Source organism: Ricinus communis, chromosome 1, assembly GCF_019578655.1.
Source record: "Ricinus communis isolate WT05 ecotype wild-type chromosome 1, ASM1957865v1, whole genome shotgun sequence".
NCBI classification, from domain to species: domain Eukaryota; kingdom Viridiplantae; phylum Streptophyta; class Magnoliopsida; order Malpighiales; family Euphorbiaceae; genus Ricinus; species Ricinus communis.
Window position 1 is genome coordinate 35645574 of NC_063256.1, and position 24141 is coordinate 35669714.

The 24141-nt window shown below is 31.1% G+C and overlaps 3 protein-coding genes and 1 long non-coding RNA gene across 4 annotated transcripts; 3 read left to right on the forward strand and 1 right to left on the reverse strand.

The window, feature by feature from the left end:
* The first annotated feature begins 1928 nt into the window (after positions 1-1928).
* Positions 1929-4392, forward strand: LOC8284123 (pentatricopeptide repeat-containing protein At1g11290, chloroplastic-like). Its single transcript, XM_015720012.3, has one exon. It carries the CDS (start codon positions 2119-2121, stop codon positions 3970-3972), a length of 1854 nt encoding a protein of 617 aa, XP_015575498.2. The 5' UTR covers positions 1929-2118; the 3' UTR covers positions 3973-4392.
* Positions 4393-11578: 7186 nt separating this feature from the next.
* On the reverse strand, positions 11579-12484 carry LOC125369130. Its single transcript, XR_007214634.1, has 2 exons — positions 12350-12484; positions 11579-12197 (listed from the first exon to the last, which is right to left on the reverse strand). It is a non-coding gene; the product is annotated as an uncharacterized LOC125369130 (long non-coding RNA).
* LOC8284122 (proteoglycan 4) lies at positions 11741-15445 on the forward strand. The gene is made up of 4 exons (XM_048370611.1): positions 11741-11876; positions 11970-12218; positions 12329-13210; positions 15211-15445. Exons 1-4 carry the CDS (start codon positions 11765-11767, stop codon positions 15252-15254), a joined length of 1287 nt encoding a protein of 428 aa, XP_048226568.1. The 5' UTR covers positions 11741-11764; the 3' UTR covers positions 15255-15445.
* Positions 15446-21086: 5641 nt separating this feature from the next.
* On the forward strand, positions 21087-23627 carry LOC107261362 (L-type lectin-domain containing receptor kinase SIT2-like). Its single transcript, XM_048370376.1, has 2 exons — positions 21087-23306; positions 23404-23627. The coding sequence occupies exon 1, from the start codon at positions 21270-21272 to the stop codon at positions 23283-23285; it is 2016 nt and encodes a 671-aa protein (XP_048226333.1). The 5' UTR covers positions 21087-21269; the 3' UTR covers positions 23286-23306; positions 23404-23627.
* Positions 23628-24141: the final 514 nt, after the last annotated feature.

A 24141-nucleotide genomic window follows, 5' to 3' on the forward strand; every position in this document is an offset into this window, starting at 1 on the left:
CACTACCGTTAAAGGAGTAATTGCTATACATCTCTTGTTCTTTTTATATTACAGTATTTACCCCTTAATATTTAAAAATTATATTTTTTAATACTAAAAACTCATTCCATCCGATTTTTCGTTAAACAATTGTTAACTGGATTACTATTTGCCCTTGAACTTTTGTATAATATACAAATTACCTCTACATTTTTTATTTCACTAAGTTCCCTTATAAAAGTCAATACAATTAAATAACTAAATTGATAAAAAAAATATAATTTGATCATTAAACTTTTTATCGAAGTTACAATTCTAGTGTAACAAAATTAATAATAAAAATAATGCCTATTTTATTTTAATATTTTAAAGTTAAATTATATGAATTTTTAATATTTTGACAAATATAAGTATTTTTAAAATATTTAAATTTTACTAAAATTTAATTATGCTAAAATTAGAGTAATTAAAGAATACTAGTTAATTATTTTTGTATAGACACTAAAATTAACTTTTGCACAAAAATTAGACAAAGGGTTATAGTATAATAAATAAACTATAAGGGGTAATTTGTATATTACACTAAAGATCAATGAGTAAATAGTATAAAATCAAATATAGTTAACGATTGTTTAACGAAAATTTCAAGAGGAGGGGTTTTTAAAAATAGAAGGATGAAAAATATAAATTTTAAATATTAGACGGTAACTATATACTATAAAAGAAATACCCTTCTTGTGGTTTTTTGCAATGTATTTTTATATATATATTGTAAATATTGGTGTCTTTATATGTTGAAATCTTTTAAGTTTTGGTTCTTTTTGATATTATTAAGATTTTGCAGGTCAATTTCGAAACATTGAATAATAATTCATTACAAGAGGGATCCCGTTAAATAATTTAGTTTCAAACAGCTACTCATCATCAAGACGAGCTATTTCTTTTTTTACTTTTCTTGTTCTAAATTTTCTAAAATTTGATTCAGGTGAATGGAAATCTAGGTAAGAAACTAAAGTGTTATATCAATTTATATTAGGTGCTTGCCATGTAATCATCCCTGTATGACACTTGTCAGCTAATGTGTACTTTGATTTTTAATTAATTTGCTTGGCTGGACTTAGTTTGACGATTTCATCAGCCATATGCACAAGCCGCTCATATAAGGACATAAAGATAATAAAGATTATAGTATAAGGACTCTTCAGAAAACAAATAGATATATAGGACTAAACTGAAATAAACTGGCATAGTACAGGAACATAGTTGTGGGTTTTATATATTTTAGTAAAGAAATAGTTAGTCTGATCTTGTCAAAAAAATGAAAATAGAATGGTCAAATTTTTAAAATTAATAATTAAATATAATAATTTATAAAAAAATAAAAAATAATATTTTTAGTAGGTAATTTTTAATTTTTTTTAACTTTTTAGCTATCAATAAAAAATAAAAAATTATTGAACACGTCAAAAATTAAAATATATTCATTTGTGATATAATTTTATAATAAATTTTATCTTATATAACTTTCTTTCTTTAATTTCTATTAATCCCAATTTAATAGTCTTAATTCTTGATTTTTAATTTATAAATTTTAATATTTATTACATAACAAAATTCTAATGACTTAATAAAAACACATTTATATATAATAAATAAATTTATCATTTTATTATTTTACGACACATTTTTACTATGTATTTTTTATTTTTCATCTCATTTATATAAAAAGAATTTTACAACAGTATATATAATATATAATCTACTAAAAATATTATTTATAATTTATTTATAAATTATCAAATTTAATTTTAATTTTAAAAATTTAACCATTTAATTATCATATAAATTTAAACATTAAAAATATAATTATCTCTTCAGTAAAAGCAACCCGAACTGGCGTAGGGATAAAAACTTGGAAAGTTAAGCCAGCTCGAACTTGACTTGGCTCGATAGTAGACCAGGTCTACATGAGAAGTAAAGTGACATAAGTATTTATTTTAAGTACTAATTTGTATTAAATGTCTCCTTCGAATGAGTTCCCCAGGTTATCCAATGACATCGTCGTTTGTGTAGTTACGGATCTGTCTCTTAATGTAACCATGATACAATGGTAAATTGTGATAAATTTGTATCTCTGAAATGGTTTGCAACTCAATGAGCTTGCGATTCTTTACTTCTCAACTGTGGTGCAATCTACAGAGAGCTTTCAAACCCACCAATCATCTGCTTTCCCGCGCTTACCACATTGCCAGCAACCCAGAACAAGATTACCTCTATCAGTACTACCAGACCTTTGATTCAGACCTATTTGCTCATTTACTGCGAAATGGGTCCTTTTCTAATCCTTACTTTATCAACAAAGTTGTCTCCTTTTGTGCGAAGTTTGCTTCTTATGATCTGGGTATTCAATTACATTCTACCATTATCAGAATGGGTTTTACTTCAAACGTACATATATGCAGCGCTGTCGTAGATATGTATGCTAAGTGTAGCGAAATTCAGAGTGCTCATGAAGTTTTCAACGAAATGCCTGAACGAAATGGTGTTACTTGGAATTCGTTAATCTTTGGGTATTTGAATGTCAATTGCCCACATGTTGCTGTTCAATTGTTTGTCGAGATGTTAGGTGCGATGAGAGGTGTAACATCATTTAGTGTTTCGACTTGTCTTGTTGTCTGCTCCCAATTAGAGGTTCGAAGCTTTGGAGCTCAGGTTCATGGACTAAGTCTGAAACTTGGGTTTGATAATAATGTTTTTGTGGGGACGGCTTTAATTGACATGTACTCAAAATGTGACGGTGTTGATGATTCTTGGAGGGTTTTTGATTATATGGTGGATAAGAATGTGGTTACTTGGACTGCTATGGTCACTGCATATGCACAGAATGAGCAACCTGATGAAGCAATGATTTTAGTAAGAGAAATGATGCGTCTGGGTATTAAGGCAAATTATGTGACTTATAATAGTCTTCTTAGTTCATTTTCTGGTCCTAAATATATGCAGTATTGCAAGCAAGTTCATTGTTCTATAATTCGGTGTGGTTTGGAGTGTAATCTTTATATAGCAGCTACACTTGTGACTGTGTATTCAAAGTGTACTAACAATTTGGAGGATTTTAATAAAATATCCTCTGGTGTTCAATTAAGTGATCAAATATCATGGAATGCAGTCATTGCTGGTTATTCAAATCTAGGATTAGGTGAGGATGCTCTTAACTGTTTCTGTGAAATGAGGCATGCTAACATCAAAATGGACTTCTACACATTTACAAGTTTGTTAGGAGCAATAGGGGCTTTTTTAGCTATTGAAGAAGGAAGGGAAATGCATGCTCTTATTGTAAAAACAGGGTATGCTTCGAGTGTTTATGTTCAAAATGGGCTTGTCTCCATGTATGCAAGATGTGGAGCTATTGATGATTCAAAGAGGGTGTTTTGGTTGATGGAGGATCATGATGTGGTCTCATGGAATGCACTTCTAACAGGATGTGCTCACCATGGATTTGGTAACGAGGCTGTTGAATTATTTGAGCAGATGAGAAAAACTAAGATCAAACCTAATAGTACCACCTTCCTTGCTGTGTTATCTGCTTGTAGCCATGTTGGTAGCGTGGATAAGGGGCTTGAGTATTTTGATTTTATGAGAAGTGATATATCACTCGAACCTCTTAGAGTAGAGCATTACGCTAGTGTTGTTGATATCTTTGGTAGAGCTGGGTATCTAAGTGAAGCTGAGGCCATAATTAATTGCATGCCTATGGATCCAGGGCCCTCAGTTTACAAAGCTCTGCTTAGTGCTTGTTTAGTTCATGGAAATAGAGAAATTGCTGTGCGATCTGCAAGAAAGCTTCTAGAGCTGTGGCCTGATGATCCCGCAACATACATATTACTGTCCAATATGTTGGCAACAGAAGGCTATTGGGACGATGCGGCAGATGTAAGGAAACTGATGTGTGATAGAGGAGTGAGGAAGAATCCGGGTTACAGTTGGATTTGACACAACAAAAGAGTGGTTTCTGTTGCACATATTATTTACTTAATTCAGTCCAGTCTGTGGATGCAATTAATAGGCAGATGATAAGGAAATTTTACAGGCAGCTGTTGAGAGGCTTAGGTAGAGTTTTTTCATTTTTTTGTTGCATATGGGCGGTTAGTGATTCAGTTGAGAGAAGAAAGCAAAATATTTTTCATCAGGGCAGCAATCTACATTTCTTGAGATCATGTCTTCATTAACATTGTTAAGTGCTGCATGCTGGATAATGCAAATCTACATTTCATGATTGGCTGAGGCAGGCAGATACATAAAATAGTGGATAACATAACACCTTGGTCTAATTTGCTTTTTCCAGTTTGTATTTAGTTGACTGTCTGGTTATTAAATGTCAGAGTGGATCAAATCAACTTTAAAGCTTCCAAATCTCTATTCTTTTGGTCCTGGAGAACTTGGCTGTGATGATGTGCTTTAAGGAAGCAAGAGTTAGACCTGTTAGATTTACATCTCCGAGTTCTTGAGAATATTTAGATGCCATAATTTTTGTTTATTAGGAGCTAAAGGTTTCCTATAATCAAATAAGTTTACTTTGAGATGAAAAAGACTTTGAGAACATCAATATAAACAACACATGCATAAAAAAGATCACTTAAAAGAAAAAAGAAAAAAGGAAAAAGAGAGTATGTGAAAACACTGCTTAGTTTATGCTGAAGCACTTTGTATCAAGACTTTGTTTAGAAATTATTAACAAATTAACTGTACCTATATATATATATATATATATATATATATATATATATTAGGAAAAGAAATGTATAATTGAATTAGAATATAATTAATATGTTATATTTTAGAATTAAAATCTGTATAAAAACCATAAAATTATAAATAAACTTGAATTCATGTATCAAAAATAAATACACATATCAAAACAAATATTCAAATATAAAGAGTAAATATTTTTATTTAAATTTAATAAACTCTTTATATTTGAATATTTGTTTTGATATGTGTATTTATTTTTGACACATGAATTCAAGTTTATTTATAATTTTATGGTTTTTATACAGAGTAAATATTTTTTATTTAAATTCAATAGACTCTTTATATTTTATTTTTTATCTTGCTTTTATTTTCATAGGCATTAATAGTTTTAATTTCTCTTTTCTTTTCTTTTTAATTTTTAGCAATAGAAAAAATAAGAATAACATATATCAATTAAATCAAATGTATAAAAATTTATAGTGCATTTATTAAATATAGAGTAGAGAGTAAAGTTGACTCTCCATATCTATTTTATATTTAAAGAATAAAACGTGCATTGAGATGTCACTTTATGTTATGACTCTTTAAAATAAAGAGTTTGACATATATAAAGAGTGCATTAGAAATGCTTTAAAAAATGCATTGGAAATGCTCCTAGAAATTCAAAAGGAAAATGAAAAATGTGTTTAAAATGTTTGATCTAGGTCCCATGAATTACTTTCCTCGGATGGAGATACACTAATGCAGCACAGGCATCTTCATTTCACAAAGAAAGTATGTCATAGATGCTCTTAAGAAGTTCAAATTAGAGCCATATAAGGAAATTTCTACTCTTGCTCAGAATTGTAGGAAGTTTGCTATATTTGACAACAGCTAGACTAGATTTGATGTTCCATGTTGGTTTGCTATCAAGATTCATGAGTTCACCTAGCAATGTCTACATGAGAGTTGCACGAAGAGTGTTGAAATATGTGAAGGGTACCACAGACCTTGATACTTGGTATATGAAGATTGAAAATGTAAAGTTAATTGGATATGGTGACAACGATTGGGCTGATTGTGTAGATGACATGAAGAACACTTCTGACTATATTTTCTCATTAGGTTCAAGAGTTATTTGTTGGAATGCAAGGATCCCTCCGGAACAGGTAATCTCCGTTTGACTTGAAAGATATTGTTACACAAGAAACTGTGGAAGCTGAGTATATCTCAGTTGCAGCTGTTGCAAATCATGATATATGGTTAAAAAAGTTACTTGATGATCTAGGACAGATTCAAAATTCTCCAATTGATTTGTTTTATAAAGCTGCACCATTGTTCAAGTGATTTGCAGCTTGCTGATTTGATAATTGAAGCTTTACCAAAAATAATAGAATTTCTGAGAATTAAGCTTAGAATGTGAGAGGTAAATCTCAAGGATCATTAATATTTGTTGGTTTGTTTTATAGAAGAGACGAGAATAAAATTGAGAGAAGAAGATTGATAGTCAATGATGGTATAATTTCATAATTAAATACACTGATTTAAAAACTGGAAAAAACAACTAACTAGCTGAAAATCAACAACTGTGCCAACTAATGCCACTAAGGCACTAACTGCTTAACAAACTCCTAAAGACTTGGTAAAAGAAATCAAATTGAACATGAGAAAACAAATTAATCACTGATGCACACATTCAAACACTCCTCCTTGCATCAGTAGGTGCGAACTCCAAGTTTTTCTCTTAGATCTTCAAATCTAATCTTTGCAAGAGGCTTTCTAAATATGTCTGCCAGCTCATCTTTAGTCTTGCAATGCTTGAGTTGTACTGCACCATCCTTTTGAACATCTCTAACGAAGAAAAGTTTAATGCTGAAATGCTTGGTTTTTTCATGAAAAACTGGATTATTAGAGATGGCTATTGCTGCTTGATTGTCCACCATAATCTCAGTACTTGTCTTTTGTACCAAGTTTATATCATTTAGAATTTTCCGCAGCCAAAGAGCTTGATTAACTGCTGATGCAGTAGCTATAAATTCTGCTTCAGCTGTAGATTGTGCTACAATCTCTTGTTTCTTCGAACTCCAGTTGAATAGTCCTGATCCAAAACTGAAACAAAAACCAGATGTGCTTTTCTTGTCATCGAACGATCCACCCCAATCACTATCAGAATAACCGTACAACTGGAAGTTTGTTGAAGAATTGAATTTAACCCCAAAACTTAAGGTTCCCCTGACATACCGAAGAACTCTTTTTGCGGCAATAAGATGAGACTCACTAGCATAATTCAAGAATCTAGAAAGAACACTTACAGCAAACGATATATCTAGTCTTGTTGCTGTAAGATACATTAAGCAGCCCATCAAACTTCTATAGTGTGACTCATCCACTTTTTCGCTTCCATCGTCCCTGTAAAGCTTCTCTTTTTGACACATATGAGTAGTTACGCTTTTGCAGTTCTCCATGTTAAACTTCCTTAAGATTTCCTTCGTACACTTCTATTGACAGATGAAAACTTCACCTTGTCTTTGCTTAATTTCCATTTCGAGAAAGTAAGACATTTCTCCAAGATCAGTCATCTCAAAGACTTGCATCATGTCTTTTTTTAACTGTTGAATAAGCTCAATATTGCTGCCAGTGACCAAAAGATCATCAATATATAATGAGACCACAATGAAATCAGTAGTGTTACCTTTTATATATAAAGTGGACTCACTAAGACTCTTCGCAAAGCCTAAGTTCAGTAGGTATTCATCAATTTTGCCGTACCAGGCCCTTGGGGCTTGTTTTAAGCCGTACAATGCCTTCTTCAATAAATACACCTTCTCTTCATGGCCTTTCACAGTAAATCCTCCAGGTTGCTCAACATAAATTTTTTCTTCCAAAAATCTATTTAAGAATGCTGATTTTACATATAGTTGATGGATTTTCCATTGCTTTTGTGCTGCAATAGTCAGTAGCATTCTGATGGTATCTAACCTTGCAACAGGAGCAAAAGTATCAAAGAAGTCTACTCCGAAAACTTGAGCGTACCCTTTCACAACTAACCTTGCTTTATATTTATTGATTGAGCCATCTGCGTTTTTCTTTCTTCTAAACACCCATTTCACTCCAATTACTTTCTGATGTGGAGGCCTTTCAACTAGCACCCATGTTTAATTTTTCTCAATCATGCACAGCTCCTCTTTCATTGCAGCTCTCCAATTTGGGTCCTTCTCGGCTTCCCAGTATCCTGAAGGTTCAAGAACAACAATGTTGCATCTCTGGTATATGTCAGCAAGTGATATGGTGCCACGTATTGGAGAATCATCAATCAACTCGTCTTGATTTTGATCATCAAACTGCTAATTTTCTTCATTGTTGAAGTCCCACTTATCATTCTCCATGAAAGTTACATCCCTGCTTAATAGAATTTTTCTTGTGTCAGGTTGAAAAATTCTATAAGCTTTAGATGTCAAGCTATATCCAATGAATACGCCAGGCTCAGTTCTTTTGTCCAACTTGTCTCGCTTCATCTATGGAACATGAGTAAAGCACAAACAACCAAATACTTTCAGATTTTTTATCAGCAGTTTATAATCATACCATGTCTCGAAAGGGGTCTTTCCATCGACTGCTTTTGTGGGAAGTCGGTTTAGCAGAAATACTGCTGTATTTGCTGCCTTAGCCCAATATTCCTTCGGAAGATCCTTCTCATGAAGCATACATCTGGCCATCTCTATCATTGTTCTGTTCTTTCGCTCGCTGACCCCATTTTGTTATGGAGTGTATGGCGTTGTAAGTTGATGCTCTATTATAGCCTCTTCATAAAATTTATCAAATTCATTGGAGGTGTACTCTTTTCCATTATCTGATCGCAACACTTGAATTTTACAGCCACTTTGATTCTCAATCCAGTTCTTGAATTTGAAGAGCACACATGCAACCTCTGATTTGAACCTAAGAAAATAGATCCAACACATTCTTGTGTAATCAACAATAAAGATAATGTAATATTTACTCCCATTGAGTGAAGGAGTTTTGTGAGGTCAGCTACATCTGTATGAATTAATTGCAACTTATCAGTGGCTCTCCAGTCTCCATGTTGGAAAGGAAGTCTTGCTTGTTTACCAAATTGACACGATTTGCAACATGGTGGATCAGGCTCAATGTGAGGCAAACCACGAACCAACCCCTTCTTTTGCATATTCAAAATTGCTGCATGATGGAAATGACCTAGCCTTTTATGCCAAGTCTCTATGTTAGTTATAGCAACAGCATAAACTACTTGCTCCTCCTCCATCGGATCAAGCGAGAAACTCTTGCCCTTCATTTTAATTCTTATGACATCATTGTCATGAGAGTCCTTGATCGTGTAGTGCTTCCTTTCAAAAAAGACTTTGAATCCCTTCTCAACTAGCTGCCCAACACTTAATAAATTCTGATCAATGTCAGGTACATATATAACATCAGAAATTAATTTAGTATCTGTGCAACTCTCTATAGCGACAGTTCCCCTTCCTTTGGCAGCAATGTAGTCACCATTACCAATTTTGACTTTGAATACTAGTGACCTATCCATCCCCAAAAAAACTCTGCATTACCAATCATGTGATTGGTACAACCACTATCTACGAGCCAACACTCACTTGAGCTTGAGCTGCTGCTTTTAAAACTAGATGCTACAAATAACTGTTTTTCTTTCTCTTGTTCGCTTGCTGTTTGAGCATCATCCTTCTGTTGGAAATTGCTTTTGCATATTTTTTCATGGTGCCCAAGTTTGTTGCACTTCCCACACTTCACATCAGGTCTTTTCCAACATTTGAAAGGAGGATGACCCTTTTTGTCGCAGTGTCTGCAAGGAGGAAATTCTCTCTTCTTTTCTCCTTTGTTGTTGCTAGCTATATCACGAGAACTGAAGTTCTTCTTATTACTCTTCTTCTTGTCTTTCTCTCCTTGATTGATTTGTAGCTTAGCCTGCAATGCTCCTTCCACAGAACTTTCACTTCTCATCAGTCTCCTTTGTTCTTGAGCCTGTAAAGCACTGTTTAGTTCTGCCAATGTAATTTGTGACAGATCTTTGCTACTCTCTATGGAGGATATAGTAGCATCAAATCTTTCAGGAAGAGTCACAAGTATTTTTTGAGCAATTCTAGAATCAGAAATCTCAGAACTAAGCAACCTTATTTTATTAGCAATGCTAAGAAGCTTATCTGTATACTCCTTAATTGTCTCTGACTCCTTCATTTGCTGCATCTCAAACTCACGAATCAGATTCAACACTTGCATTCCTTTAACTTTTTCATCTCCTTCATATTCAGCTTTGAGGAAATTCCACACACCAAATGCTGACTTTTGGTTCATGATTCTTGTAAAAATCTCTTGTGAGACAGCAGCAAACAAGGTAGCTTTTGCCTTTGACTTTCTTGATTTCTTCTCCTTGTGGTTCTTGATCTGCGCCATTGTTGGATTTGCAGATAATGGAGGAACTTCGTAGTCCTCTTCCACAGCTTCCCAGAGATCATTCGCCTCTAGGTGAGCTTCCATTTTGGCTGCCCATAAATGATAATTTTCACCCTTAAACATTGGTGGAGCTAGTGCTGTAAAAGGTGTTTCAGAATCCATTTGCTGGAAAGAATCAAGAAAGGTAAGGTTGTGTAGTAGGTTTCTCTTGGCTCACTCACAGGTCCCTTAATAAAAAAGAGCTTTGATACCAGTTTGTTGGTTTGTTTTACAGAAGAGACGAGAATAAAATTGAGAGAAGAAGATTGATAGTTATTGATGGTATAATTTCATAATTAAATACATTGATTTAAAAACTGAAAAAAATAACTAACTAGCTGAAAATCAGCAACTGTGCCAACTAATGCCACTAAGGTACTAACTGCTTAACAAACTCCTAAAGACTTGGTAAAAGAAATCAAATTGAACATGAGAAAAATAAATTAATCACTGATGCACACATTCAAACAATATTTATGAAATTTTCCATGTACAATGAAGCTGAAAGCTCTTTTGGATGGCACATAATTTCTGCAGCAGATGAATAGTATCAAACTGCACATATATTGGTTACTTTGATGTCTAGTTTGTCTTATTTTTCTCATGTAATGTTTATCTTACTTTAGATCATTTTATATGAAAGGATCACTTATATTTGTACACATGTTTATATATAATTCAAGATTGTATTGCAGAGATATGTACTGCAATTACAAGTGAAAACTCTCTCTCAATTAAGATCTCATTTTCTCCATTTTTTCTTGTTAGAGCACAAGGTATTTCCAGGTATCTGCAGCTTCATCTTTGCATACATATCTAAATTTAATTTAGAGCATGACACGCAGAACCCTTACGGGTGGCAAATCACCCTTTCAAGAATTTTGACATAGCCGAATGCCTAAGGTTCGAACTTGAGACTTTAATTAAGCTAAAAAAAACTCTTACCATCTCATCTACACGCTCTTAGATTAAATATGCAAATGCAGTTTCATTTGCAACCGCATATCCACTTTGCATTTACAATTTAAGTCTTAAAGTGTTAACTGGTCTTCTTGTATAAAAGTTTTTGTTCTAGTTTCTTGTTATGGAAAATTTAGGAGCCGCTTGATGACCTGCTTTCAGAGTTATGCAATGATCTCTGGAGTGTCCATCAATTGAAAAAAAATAAAAAGCTCTATCAATTTTGAAGTTTAGCTCTTACAGCCATTGATATACATTATCATATGGTGCTTAGTCCGTGTAAATTTGTCTTTGTTTTTAAGGAAAAAACATGGCTACCAGTACCAATTATTAAAAGGAAAAAACCTGTAATAAGCCGAGAAAAGGGAAGCAGTTTGATGCCTAGTCAAATGCTTATTTGAGGAGTTTAATATATTACCAACAAATGAGAATCAAATAAAAGTGTATGATGTTTATTGCCATGTGTAAAAATGGATTCCAAAAGCTTCGGAAAGATATGTGGCTCATTTTCTGTCTAATCAAGAACTGCGAAGATGGTGCTTGAGCATTGCTCTTTTAAATTTCCATTTCCAATTGTAAACAGGGTCTAGGAAGAGATGCTGAAACCATAATTATGGCACACCCTCAATCAAGAACTGGAGCGATATCCCAATTTGATGGCATAAACAGACAGGGCGAAGCCCCAAGAACTCCAACCTCCCCAACAATAGAACAACTTCTGCGAGGTAACAAACATAACTCTGTGACTAAAGCTTATATGATTAATGCGTATGCTACGTACCATCTCTTGTAATTTCTGTGAGGTTTGGTGCGTACAGGATCGGATGGTTCAAGGTGGTCAATCCGTACTTCACAGACATTCGGGAGGGAACATGACATGGAGGAAGACCATACCCCAACACCTAGAAAATCTGTTCTTGCCAAAGTGAAAGAGAAGGCCAAGAAATGGCGAAGCACTCTCAGCAAGAAGAAGCATAATGAGGATGGCAATGCTACACCTTCATGGGGTGTTAGCTTAGAGGATGAGGATGATGAAGATGAAGATCCTGAATATTTTGGAGCCCCAAGTAACAAAAAGAAAAAGAAAAAGTTTTAGAAAACTCCTTAAATGTAAAAATGTTATTTTCATTTTGCTTGCTTAATTCATTGCTAATAATAATCTCATTTCATTTTGCAGTGTATGAATCAGAGATGGCACCTGAAGGTTACAAAGAGACAGCTAGACAACATCCGAGAGCAATTCCTGTCATATCTGAGAAGCATGTTATGACAAGTAGTGTTAACACTGCAAAATCTGTTAGAACTACTCACAGTCCGAGGTCCGCATCCAGAACAACGGCACCTATAACTCCTAAAGCTGCATCCAAAACAATCTCCGAAACTGTGGCAGAGAAACTTGCACCAGCATATGCCACAGTAACTGAAGCTACATATGCCATTGCTTCTAAGATTCAAAGTCTTGCCATTTCGGGCCCAGAACCACAAGCCTCAACTCCAGCTCCGACAGCACCAAATTCGCCTGCAAAAAAAACTTCATTGTCACCAAAATCACCTGGCAAGTCCTCGTTAGCAACACAGCCACATGAGAAACCCACAATAGCACCAATCCTTGCAGGGAAGTCATGTGACCCACCAACACCAAGTCCTAGAGCAAGGGCATTAACCCCACAGGCACCAGCCCCAGTTGCGACAAAGCAAGAAGTAACTCGAACAACATTGGAAAAAGCTGAACCGGTATCTGCTCCTGCAGCAGTAACGACTACTACAAATCACGCTAGTGCGAGCGAGCAAATCTGGGATAAAGGAGTATCAGTGAAGGAGTATATAATGCATAAATTGGAGCCAGGTGAGGATGAGAAGGCTCTTTCTCAAGTGATATCCCAGGCAATTAGTCCCAGAAAAGGTCCTGGTGATACTGGTGTGGTGGAGAAAGTTAGAGAGGCTGTAACATTTTTGCTTAGGATTAATGAGACTTCTCAGGCTCAACAGCAACGTTTAGTTTTTCATTCGGCTCAGAATTCATCATCAAATATTCCCATTTCAACCAATGCTCATGAAGGTACCTTCTATTTATCAGCTATGATAAATCTTTATAAATGAAAAAGTGAGTATAGATTTTACATGTAAGTAAAGAAGAAGTATTCCATGACTGTTAAGAGTGCTTATTCGGTTTTATTCTTATTTGATAACTAAAAATAAAGATATCAATGGAGCAGAACCTGCTCTAAAAGGGATCAGAAACAATGAAAGGTATCTTATTATACATTCAAAACTTTGGAAGATAGAAGTTAAGATAGAGGAATAGAGGAAAGACTTCCATGAAAAAAAAAACAAAAGAATGGCTTCAGATTTTCTAATGTTGAACTTGAAAATTGCCTATCATGATTCATACTTATTATTTTAAATTGAATGGTTGAAATTTTATTTAAAATTTAAATTTTTATTTTTTAAAATTGATAGTTATTTTTAAATAACAAATCTCAATTATTTAATTATAAATTTAATGATTAAGATTATTTAAACATGACCTATCATATAAGCAATAATATCATAAGATTTTAATTCGAAATTCGCCATATTCAGTTGTAATTTATTAAAAAATTTATTTATTTTTAATCATAATTTGTATGTTTATTAACAACTGCAGAAATTAATTCAAATGAAATAAATATTATATTTGAATGGTTTACAATAAAAAAAAAATTATAAAAAGAAGATATGAGAAAGAAAATAAAATAAAATAATAAAATTGAAAGAAAGTATTTTGATTTTATGAAATGTATACAACTTATCAATATAGAATGTATTTAGAAATTTAAAATATTGCATTAAAATATTAAATAAATTTTTATTTCAACTAAACATATAAATTATATATTTATATATAATTTTATAAAGTCTTTTGAAATTCATTTCAATTAATTTAATATAAAATATAAATTGAGGAATAACTACTTTAAAAATGTATAGACTTTCTTAAAGTGTGATAGCACATAAAAGGACATAGATCTTATACTGTAGAACAATATTTACACAGTTATTTGTGCACTTACTAAAAACTTAAAAACAAATTATTCATGTATCGATTAGTTGGTATATATCAACTTAATGAGATTTTAAGTTTAAATTTTCCTCTTTATGAATAAGAAAAAAACTGAACTAATTAAACCAACTGAAAATCGAACTAAAAAATCGATTAATCAAACAGTTAAGCTTGTTTTTTTCTAAAGAAACTTTGTTAATTGATTAGTTTGTGGTTTTTAATTAAAAAATCGACATTTAATTGATATGACTGATTATACTTTTTTAATTATATATTTTTATACTCTTTCAAAAATATTATATATATATTTTTTAAAAATAAGATTTGTTATAAGAAAAGCTTTTAAAATTCTTTATCAGTTAACTTAAAAACCTGTGAACCAAACTCATCTTCTCTTTTTTTTTTTTTCTTTCCTTCTCTTTTTTCATGTAGATAATTCGTAGTTAGAAAACCGATTTTCTAATTTAATTTTTTTGTTTAAATGTATTAAATTCTTTTAACTAATATTATAAATAAAATATATTCTTAATAGTTAACATACTAACTACAATAGTTAATAAATTTTTATCCAATATTTTAATTTATTAGTTATCAATTAACAGTTGAAAGCATCCTCAAAAATAATGATTGTTATCATAAAGAATATAATTTCTATAATAAAAAATATCTCACAAAATATTTAAAAATAAAATGTAAAATATTTTATTTAAGTCTAATATACTCTTTATAATTTTTATTTTATTTCTATAAATATTGACGGTTTTAATTTTTAATTTTTAATTTTTATTAATAAAAAATTATAATTATTAATTAATCATCGACATAAAGACTTATAGTGTATTTATTAAATATAAAAATTAAATTATTGAAACTGATCAAATAATAAACATTCAAATAGGCATTTAGTTAAAAAGATTTTGGCTTTTACTTATAAAATAGTATGAATTAAAACTGAAATTAAGAATGAAATTCTAACAAGAATGCCTAAAATATTCTGCATTGTGTTGATATTGCAGCTGCTGAGGGAGAAACTCATGGAAGAATACTTCAAGCCAACTGAAAGAGGAACTCAATGGGCTAAATAAATTCTGTGTATTATAATAAATAGTTTTCCATCTTTTATTAATATTTCTGTTTAGTTATGTTCCAATTGATCCTTTACTCCAATTCTTTTTTTAGTATATGATAATGTGCAAATTTCCAAATTGCTTTCATGTATTCCATTCAATTGCTAATCCAATTAAAATTGAATTGCTAAATTCCAATTTTATAAGTTGTTTAATCTTGACATTATCCTTATCAATTTTATAATATTATTTCCAACCAATCCAATTAATATATAATATAAAAAACAACAAATTGCCCTTTTTTTTTTTTTAATTTTCTGTTCAATTAAACTTTTCAATTAAGAAAAGTTTCAGGTAACTATCATGATTCATGACCATCAACCACTTTTCCTTTTTGTTTGTTTCTTTGTTTGTTTTTTGTTTTTAATTTTTATTTTTTTAGCTAACCACTTTTGATGCCTGGGTGCCGCCATTGCTGTTTTGGCCATGTGTTGTATGAATTATTAATTCTAGTAATATTATAATTATAATTATTATTGTTTTTTTAATGTGGAGGGTTCATATATTAAATAATTGAATGCTTCTTTTTTTCCCATAAAAGGAGCAAATAGAGTTCGATGGCTTTTCTGTTTGTTTACTATGAAAATTAGGCATTTGTCATTTTCTCTCTACTCAAATGGAATCTCATCTCCTCCCACCTACTTTGTATTCTAGTGAAAGTATGTTTTTCCCCAATTTAGGTTTCTTGTTTTCAATTGGCTTTGAGGGTTCTTCAATAAAATGAACTAGAATTGGGAATTTAGTTCAAATTTTGCCAATTCAAAGAAAGTAAAAAGAAATTTCCTGGTTCACATGTAGAAACAATAATGACAAATACAAATTTGCATGAATTTATTTAACAGGGTTCTTTTTAGCAACATATCATGAGCTGGTATTAATAAATAAATAAATAAATAAATAAAAGGGATAATAAAGAAAAAAATACAAGCTAAGCATATGCCATCTCAAATGTGTTTTAAAACATGCCTAAGGCCCTACTAAGGTTGTATTTGAGATTGTATTTTCTCAATCAGTTCTTCTAAAAAAAGAATTTTTGTTTGTTTTTATTTATTTATTTTGAAAACTGTTTTTATAAGTATTTACAAATTTATTTAGGCTCGTAATATATGCATATCTCAACTTGAATAACGGCTTAAACATCCAATAGCAATCCTAGCTCTAATTACTAGAGGTCCTCTCTTGCTAATCATTAATCAGTAATGCATTATTACCTCAAATATAACTCACCATTGAAGAATTATGGTCTCAATTCTTCAAGCATACATGATTAAATCATAGTTGGACTGAACACAGGATCTTGTTACTAGCTTAATGGCTCCCCACAAGTATTAGTTTTTCACTGTGATCTCATGCCATTATTTTCTTCCTCAAAGACCCTGTTGAAGTTATCTTGACCACTTCCTCTGAAAGGGGTACCCAATATCATAATCATATCTTTTGGTGGAATTGTTGAATTAGGATAAGAATTATTAATTTAAGTTTCATCTAATAAAAGACTTAATTCACTCATGAAATCTTGAAAATACATGAGCAACAACAGATGATGTACATGGAGATTTATAATATCTAGCTTTATCTATTTTTGAAAGTTAATTGATAATGCTTAAGTAATTTTTATAGTCCGGTTTGATTTTTATTACGCTATTCAAGTTTATTTACTAAGTATTTTTAAATGTATATATTTAATATTAAGGCATGTCTATTCATTTCGAAAGATAAATAACTTAATAATCTGGATATAATATTGACTAATTTAGTATGCTTTATAAGTTATAATGCCTAATTGTCTATTGATATGGAGATCGTTTTAGTTGTTGGTAGACTAATTGATTTATTTTTCATTTTTCAATTGATATTGTTGTTAGTAAAACTCCCATAAAATAAATAATAGCCTTTACTATGTAATTTCTTTTATAAAATTATTAAATTAAAAGAATTAAACGATGCATTAGATGTTTTATATAGGCCGACACTTTTTTAGCATTAACATTTAAATATTTTAAATAGATTGGCACTTTTTTTAGCATTAACATTATACTTATATGAATAAAAAAAATAATACAGAATTTTTTGATTTATTATTACACTCATTATAAAAATTAAAAATAAAAACTTTACATTTTACCCGACCTTATCTTATGGTACATAGTTTTACAGTAATAAAAGAAAAGAAGAAAAAAAATAAAGAAATTATCTAAAATTTCATTTCGATACTGATTGAAGTTGCATTGCTGCATCAGAAGAAGAATAACTATATTGATTCGGTATATTTTAAAGAAAATTTTGGTACAATCTTGATGATTAGGGAGGTAGAGAATATCTAGGGGCGCGAGACAATTCTTTCTAAGAAACTCAGCAAAATAGCCCCGTAACTTCAGGAAAAGAGGTGCCTCCTTATAAAGGGAGTCATAGTGACTAGGCCCGGGTGGCTTTTTACTAAAAACACATGTCTCCATAAAGTCGTAAAACCATGTATGGGGGCTGACGCCTGCCCAGTGCCGGAAGGTCAAAAAAGTTGGTGACCTGATAAAGAGCCGGCAACCGAAGACTGGTAAATAGTGGCCATAACTATAACGGTCCTAAAATAGCGAAATTTTTTATTAGGTAAGTTCCGACCCGCATGAAAGGCAAAAAAATACAAGTCTCATGTAATTTTCATGAGCAGCTAAATCTGAAAGAAAGTAGAAAATCTAATAAATAAAATAAAAATAAACTGTTAGGAAAATCTGTTTTATATGTTTTAACCATAATGGATTAGGCCAATAGTCTTACCATTAAATAAATACATTTTATTATTATCATGTGCAATGTCTTCATAACATGGAAATCTTTATTCTAAAAGATGTTGGTCCATTATTCTTTATTTATTATAAAAAATAATGAAATTTTACCGAAAGTTGTTTACTTTATTACTAGTAGAATGGAAGCCCTTTAAAAAGAAAGAGGTCAGGCCATTATATATATATATATATATATATATATATATATATATATATATATTTGTGAGCTCTAATCAGCTCATTTAATTAAATAATATATAGGATAATATCTTTATAATATCAAGAGACATATACAGAAAGGAATATATGGGACGCACGAGGAGCCCACCCATAAGTATGGCCCCATGTGTGAATAACACAGCAGAGCTGCAGCTGCCACAATCCATTAATTGGATCGAAGGTATGTTCAGAATAACAAATTTTGGACAGAAATAGGGGGAGAAGTCACTAACAATAGTACCAATTTCTGTTCAATAATGTAATCATGGACTTTATTTTTTCATTTCGGAATATTAATAGAGCTATGGTTCGTTTAAGATATAGTCTAAATCAGTCATTACAATATAAATCTTGAAATTATACACGTGTCCTAAATAATTCTATAGAAAACCGTGCTATGAAATTTAATTGGAAATTATATAAAAAAAATTCAATTAAAACGTGATCTGAATAGTCTTATAAAAAATATAAACATCTTAAAAACTGTTATATGAAATTTAAATTCAAATACTTATAACTTGATCGAAATTATATAAAAGAGATTCAATTAAACCGTCACCTGAATAGTTTTATAAAAATATCTCAAAAATTATTATCTGAAATTTAAATTTAGATCCTTCATAGAAATACTTTAATTACTGGACTACTGGTCGGTCTAAATTATATATAGAAATTTAATGATATTTTAGAGCTTTAATAATATATTTCTATATATAATATGGTGAAAATATATGATTTTACCTTACTTAAATTTAATTGTCTATTTTTAGATAGTATTAGCCAAAAGAGGAAAATATAGAGCTAAATACACAAAAAGAAACTTAATTGGATATGTCGTGTCAAGGCCCAAGTTGAAGATGCATAGACTGCTAATTGCAAGGCCCAATGGACAATTTAGCCATTTTGTGTAATTATTAAGATTTATATTAAGAGTTATTTATGAGATAATATTTAGTGGAGATAAACATACTTAAAGTCTTATTTATTAGATAGATTTATATTAGGTATAAATCTTTAGAGAGATTTATTTAGAGAATGACTTTTCTCTATATATATCTCTGCAAAACCTAATTCTAGAGGGGAGGAGAGTTTTCTTCTATCTGCTCTCTACACATGCCTACTATTATTCTCTCTATAATTCTCTATAGTTCTTCATAAACACTTTAGTTTAGTTTTCATTACTCTTTTTAAGATCTAAGGAGTTTTTTAAAAAATGAAAAGTGATGACAAATCTTATTCCTATTTGAAGAAATTCTAGATTTAGAAAGAGTTCTTTACTTTATTATTTTATGTTTTCTATCTAATGTTAGGATCATTGGATTAAATATATTAGGCTAGTTTTCATAAGGGTTTAGTTTAGCCTTTTTACTTTTGTATGAATTTTGTTATTTATTTAATGAATGATTTCTTTACCTTCATATATGCATTAGTTTCATATATTATTATTGGTTGACCATTATATCAATTTAGTAGTAATATTGATTATGAAAATCTTTAGGTTAAAAGTATTAGAAACATCTTCGTTACTTTAGTATAAGAAATCTAAGTTGCATCGTTAACTTGAGTGATTTAAGAAAAAGACATATTACCATCTCATTCATTAGATCTAATTTAAAGTAAAATAAGAAAATTATTAAGTAAATGACTAGATTAAATACTATAGAAATATTGAGTTATTACCAAACAAAAATGTTTTGAGATGAACTGATAAAAAAGGAATATCTAACCACTACAAGAAAAAGCCATATTAGTGTTGTTGTCTAATGAATTTGTTTTGAGATTGAACAGAGTCAATTTGTAATTTCTATAATATTGAAAATAATTCTAACAAACAATTCTACTAATCAAGTTAAAATATTAATATTTTTTTTATAAAAAAAAATTATTTTTATAATGTATATTTCAAGATCAGTTAAAAGCACATCAAAATGCACTTCACATGTCTACTTTAATAAAATGGAAAACTATAAAGAAAAAAAGAAAAGAAAAATTGGTGGGTACCTTTCAACATGTTTGTCTATTTGTCTCACTCTGACTGACTGACTAATGGTTGGTAGTCTATTCAATTATGGATGTATTCACATGCGCACATAAGCCTGGCAAAAACTTTAACAATTTTTTATATATTTAAAACAGAGTTAACCCATATATATATATATATTTATTTATTTATTTATTTATTTTCTTATTAATCAGGATTCAATTTTTCTAACTTGAATGATTTGTTTCTGAATGCTTCGAGCCAATATTAAAAATTATGTGTTTAAATTTATTTTAGAAGAAATAATTAAATGTTAATGTTTTTGAAAAAATGATAAAGAATTAAGTCCTGAATATTTTTATTAAATAATAAATATAAATAAATACAAGATTTAAAATATGTATTATTATTTCATTGCCAACATTTGAAATAGTCGAATGTATTATTTGGATTAAAAATTTTAGAATATACGACTTTAATCAAAATTTATGAATTTATGATTTATAGATTTAAAATCTATAAATTTTTAAAATTTCATTATATAGTTAAACATAAAAATAATAGATTTTTTTTCTTTAAAGTTAAAGGATCGTTTTAAAATTAAATAAATTTATTAGGGATAATATTAAAATAAAAAATGACTTTTTTAAGGAAATTTTCTATTTTCTTTCGAAAACGCATTTCTTTCACATGTCACAATCCATAATACAAATATGTTAAATGATATTTCTTTTGGCATTAAAACTTAAAATTTGGCTTCAAGAACATTATTGCCTCAACAAATTACTGAATAACTCTATCGGATTTTTTAAAATTCTAATGGGACAGACAATAGCCATTTAATATCTGAGATTTTTGGTTGTAAATTCTACCAAATGTTTGTTTGTTCTTATTCTTAACACAGATGTTAAACATATGATCTCTCAGAAGATTTCAATTTCCCTTCTTCTCCATTTTCTTTTGCTTCCATGGCAACAATCTTTCACAGATCTCTTCATATTTTTCTCTCTCTGTTTCTGATCTTGAAACACATATCTTTAGCTGAAGAGACAAAACAGTTCATATACAATGGATTTACAGGATCTGATCTGAGACTAAATGGGATTGCAAAAATCCTACCCAATGGTCTATTAGAACTTACAAACACTTCATACCAACAAATAGGTCATGCTTTCTTTCCAGTACCCATGCATTTGAATTCATCTTTGGCTAACAATTCTAGCTCATCTTTTTCATTTTCTACCAGTTTTGTATTTGCCATGGTTCCTGAGTTGCCAGGTAGAGGTGGTCATGGCATTGCTTTCACTATCTCACCGTCTGTAGAGCTAACAGGAGCAACAGATACTCAGTATCTTGGACTATTTAATACTACAAACATTGGTTCCGTTTCAAATCATTTGCTTGCTATTGAGTTAGATACTGTACGAAACAGGGAGTTTAGAGACATCAATGATAATCATGTTGGTGTTGACATCAACAATTTGACATCCATTCAATCTGCTCCAGCCGAATACTTCTCGGAGAATGATGGCGAAAACAAGACCTTGCAGCTTACAAGTGGTAAACCAATGCAGGTATGGATAGAGTATGATGATACAAACAAGTTGCTTAATGTAACACTAGCTCCAATTAAGATCAAGAAACCAGAAAAGCCTCTCATATCGAAGAATCTTGATCTTTCTTTACTTTTCTTGGATTCTATGTATGTTGGTTTCTCTGCATCCACTGGTTCAGTAGCAAGTCACCACTATATTCTTGGATGGAGTTTTAACAGAAGTGGGCAAGCACAAACTCTTGACCCTTCAGAGCTTCCTAAACTTCCTCAGACAACAAAATCAAAGGGGAAAGTAGATTTGAGAATTGTTCTTCCATTGGTAGCTGTTGTTGTTCTGGTTGTAACTATCTCTGCAACTATTTATGTAATGAGAAAGAAGTATGAAGAAATCCGCGAAGATTGGGAACAGCAATATGGTCCTCAAAGATTCCGTTACAAGGATCTTTATAAAGCAACTAAAGGTTTTAAGGACAAGGAGGTTCTTGGATTTGGAGGTTTTGGGAAGGTTTATAGAGGAGTCTTACCTTCTTCGAATGTACAAGTTGCAGTCAAGAAAGTCTCACATGATTCAAAACAAGGTATGAAAGAATTTATAGCTGAAATTGCAAGCACAGGAAGGCTAAGGCATAGAAACTTAGTACAACTCCTGGGCTATTGCAGGCGAAAAGGGGAGCTTTTCTTGGTTTATGATTATATGCCTAATGGGAGTCTTGATAAGTTCTTATTTAGCACTAAAAAGCCGAATCTGGATTGGGTTCATCGCTATAAAATCATTAAAGGAGTAGCATCTGCTCTTCTTTACCTCCATGAAGAATGTGAACAAGTTGTTCTGCATAGAGATGTGAAAGCAAGTAATGTTCTGTTAGATGTTGATATGAATGGAAGGTTAGGAGATTTCGGGCTGTCTAAGTTTTATGACCATGGAGCAAACCCTGAAACAACTTGTGTAGTTGGAACTGTTGGGTATCTAGCACCAGAGCTTACTAGAACTGGAAAGCCAACTACCTCTAGTGATGTTTTCGCTTTTGGTACTTTTATGCTTGAAGTAGCTTGTGGAAGGAGGCCTATAGAGTCAGAAAGGCCATCTGAGCAGGTGATCTTGGTCGAATGGGTTGTTGAATGTTGGAGAAGAGGGGATCTTTTTGAGTGTGTTGATTCAAGATTGGAAGATAATTATGCGGTGAAAGAAATGGAGTCTGTTTTGAAACTTGGTTTGCTTTGCGCACACCATTTGCCAGCAGCTAGGCCAACCATGAGGCAAATTGTGCAAATCTTGGATGGAAATGCTATTTTGCCTGAAATTCCGTTGGATGTTGCAAGCATTGGTATACTTCCAGGTAGCCGTGAAGTATCTAAAGATTGGCCTTTACTAAAATCGACAGAAATTTCTACTTCTGCTGTGGATTCAATCCTGATTAATGGTCGCTGAATGTCTTGGAGACTTTCTGAGGTAAACATTCTGGTTCTTCTTTTTGCAAAAGATAAAGTTGTTAGTGTTTGTAACTTTTCTCTTTCCAGTCTCTGATGGGATTTTGTTGCTGTTGCAGTGATTTGAGGAGGAAACTCATGAAACAATACTGCAGACCAATTCAAAGAGGCATTCACTAGCTAAAGAAGACATCATTTTCTGTTGACGAGTGTACTAAATTATGTATTTTATAGAAAAGTATATGCCAAGATCATTAATACCCATGTTTGATACGTTCTGATGAGTGATTAATCTCATCTCTGCTCTAATAATCTGTCTCTGCAGCTCCATTTGTTTTGACAATTCTTTGTATCTTCACTGAAGGGTGCCTTTCAGCAAGACTGTGCACAAGCTTGCTAATCATTATCCTTACAGGGAATAAGAGTGACATAAATGCTGCAAATTGATAAGCAAAGCAGTAGTCCCTAAACAAAAAGAAAAAAGAAAAGATTTCATTCCTTGGATTGGATTTGGAAAGAATGGTAAGAGAGAGACAATAATTTGAGTAGCATACTTAATTTAAATGTTTTATATTTTAAAAGAAAATGAAATAATGACACGTATTTTAAATTATATAATTCTTTTATAATATTAAAATAACTGAAAAAAAAAATTCTTTTATTTTAGATTAATTTAGAGCAGAGTTGAGTTTTAGGGTATTTTTAATTTTTTTTTTATATGTGCCTACTTAAGTAGGCTACTCTTCTTAATAAAATTGACTATCTCAGAAAGAATAGAGGAGAAATATGATGCATTCAATTTCACCAATCATTTTCTTTGCAATAATTCTTACCATAACCTTTTTAATAGAAATAAA

What these genes read in the sequence shown, in the direction of transcription:
- LOC8284123 (XM_015720012.3), top strand. Translation starts at nt 2,119, where the DNA reads ATGGTTTGCAACTCAATGAGCTTGCGATTCTTTACTTCTCAACTGTGG.
- LOC8284122 (XM_048370611.1), top strand. Translation starts at nt 11,765, where the DNA reads ATGGCACACCCTCAATCAAGAACTGGAGCGATATCCCAATTTGATGGC. An exon ending in AATAGAACAACTTCTGCGAG is followed by an intron (nt 11,877 to 11,969) that starts GTAACAAACATA and finishes TGGTGCGTACAG; the next exon opens with GATCGGATGGTTCAAGGTGG. An exon ending in TGAATATTTTGGAGCCCCAA is followed by an intron (nt 12,219 to 12,328) that starts GTAACAAAAAGA and finishes TTCATTTTGCAG; the next exon opens with TGTATGAATCAGAGATGGCA.
- LOC107261362 (XM_048370376.1), top strand. Translation starts at nt 21,270, where the DNA reads ATGGCAACAATCTTTCACAGATCTCTTCATATTTTTCTCTCTCTGTTT.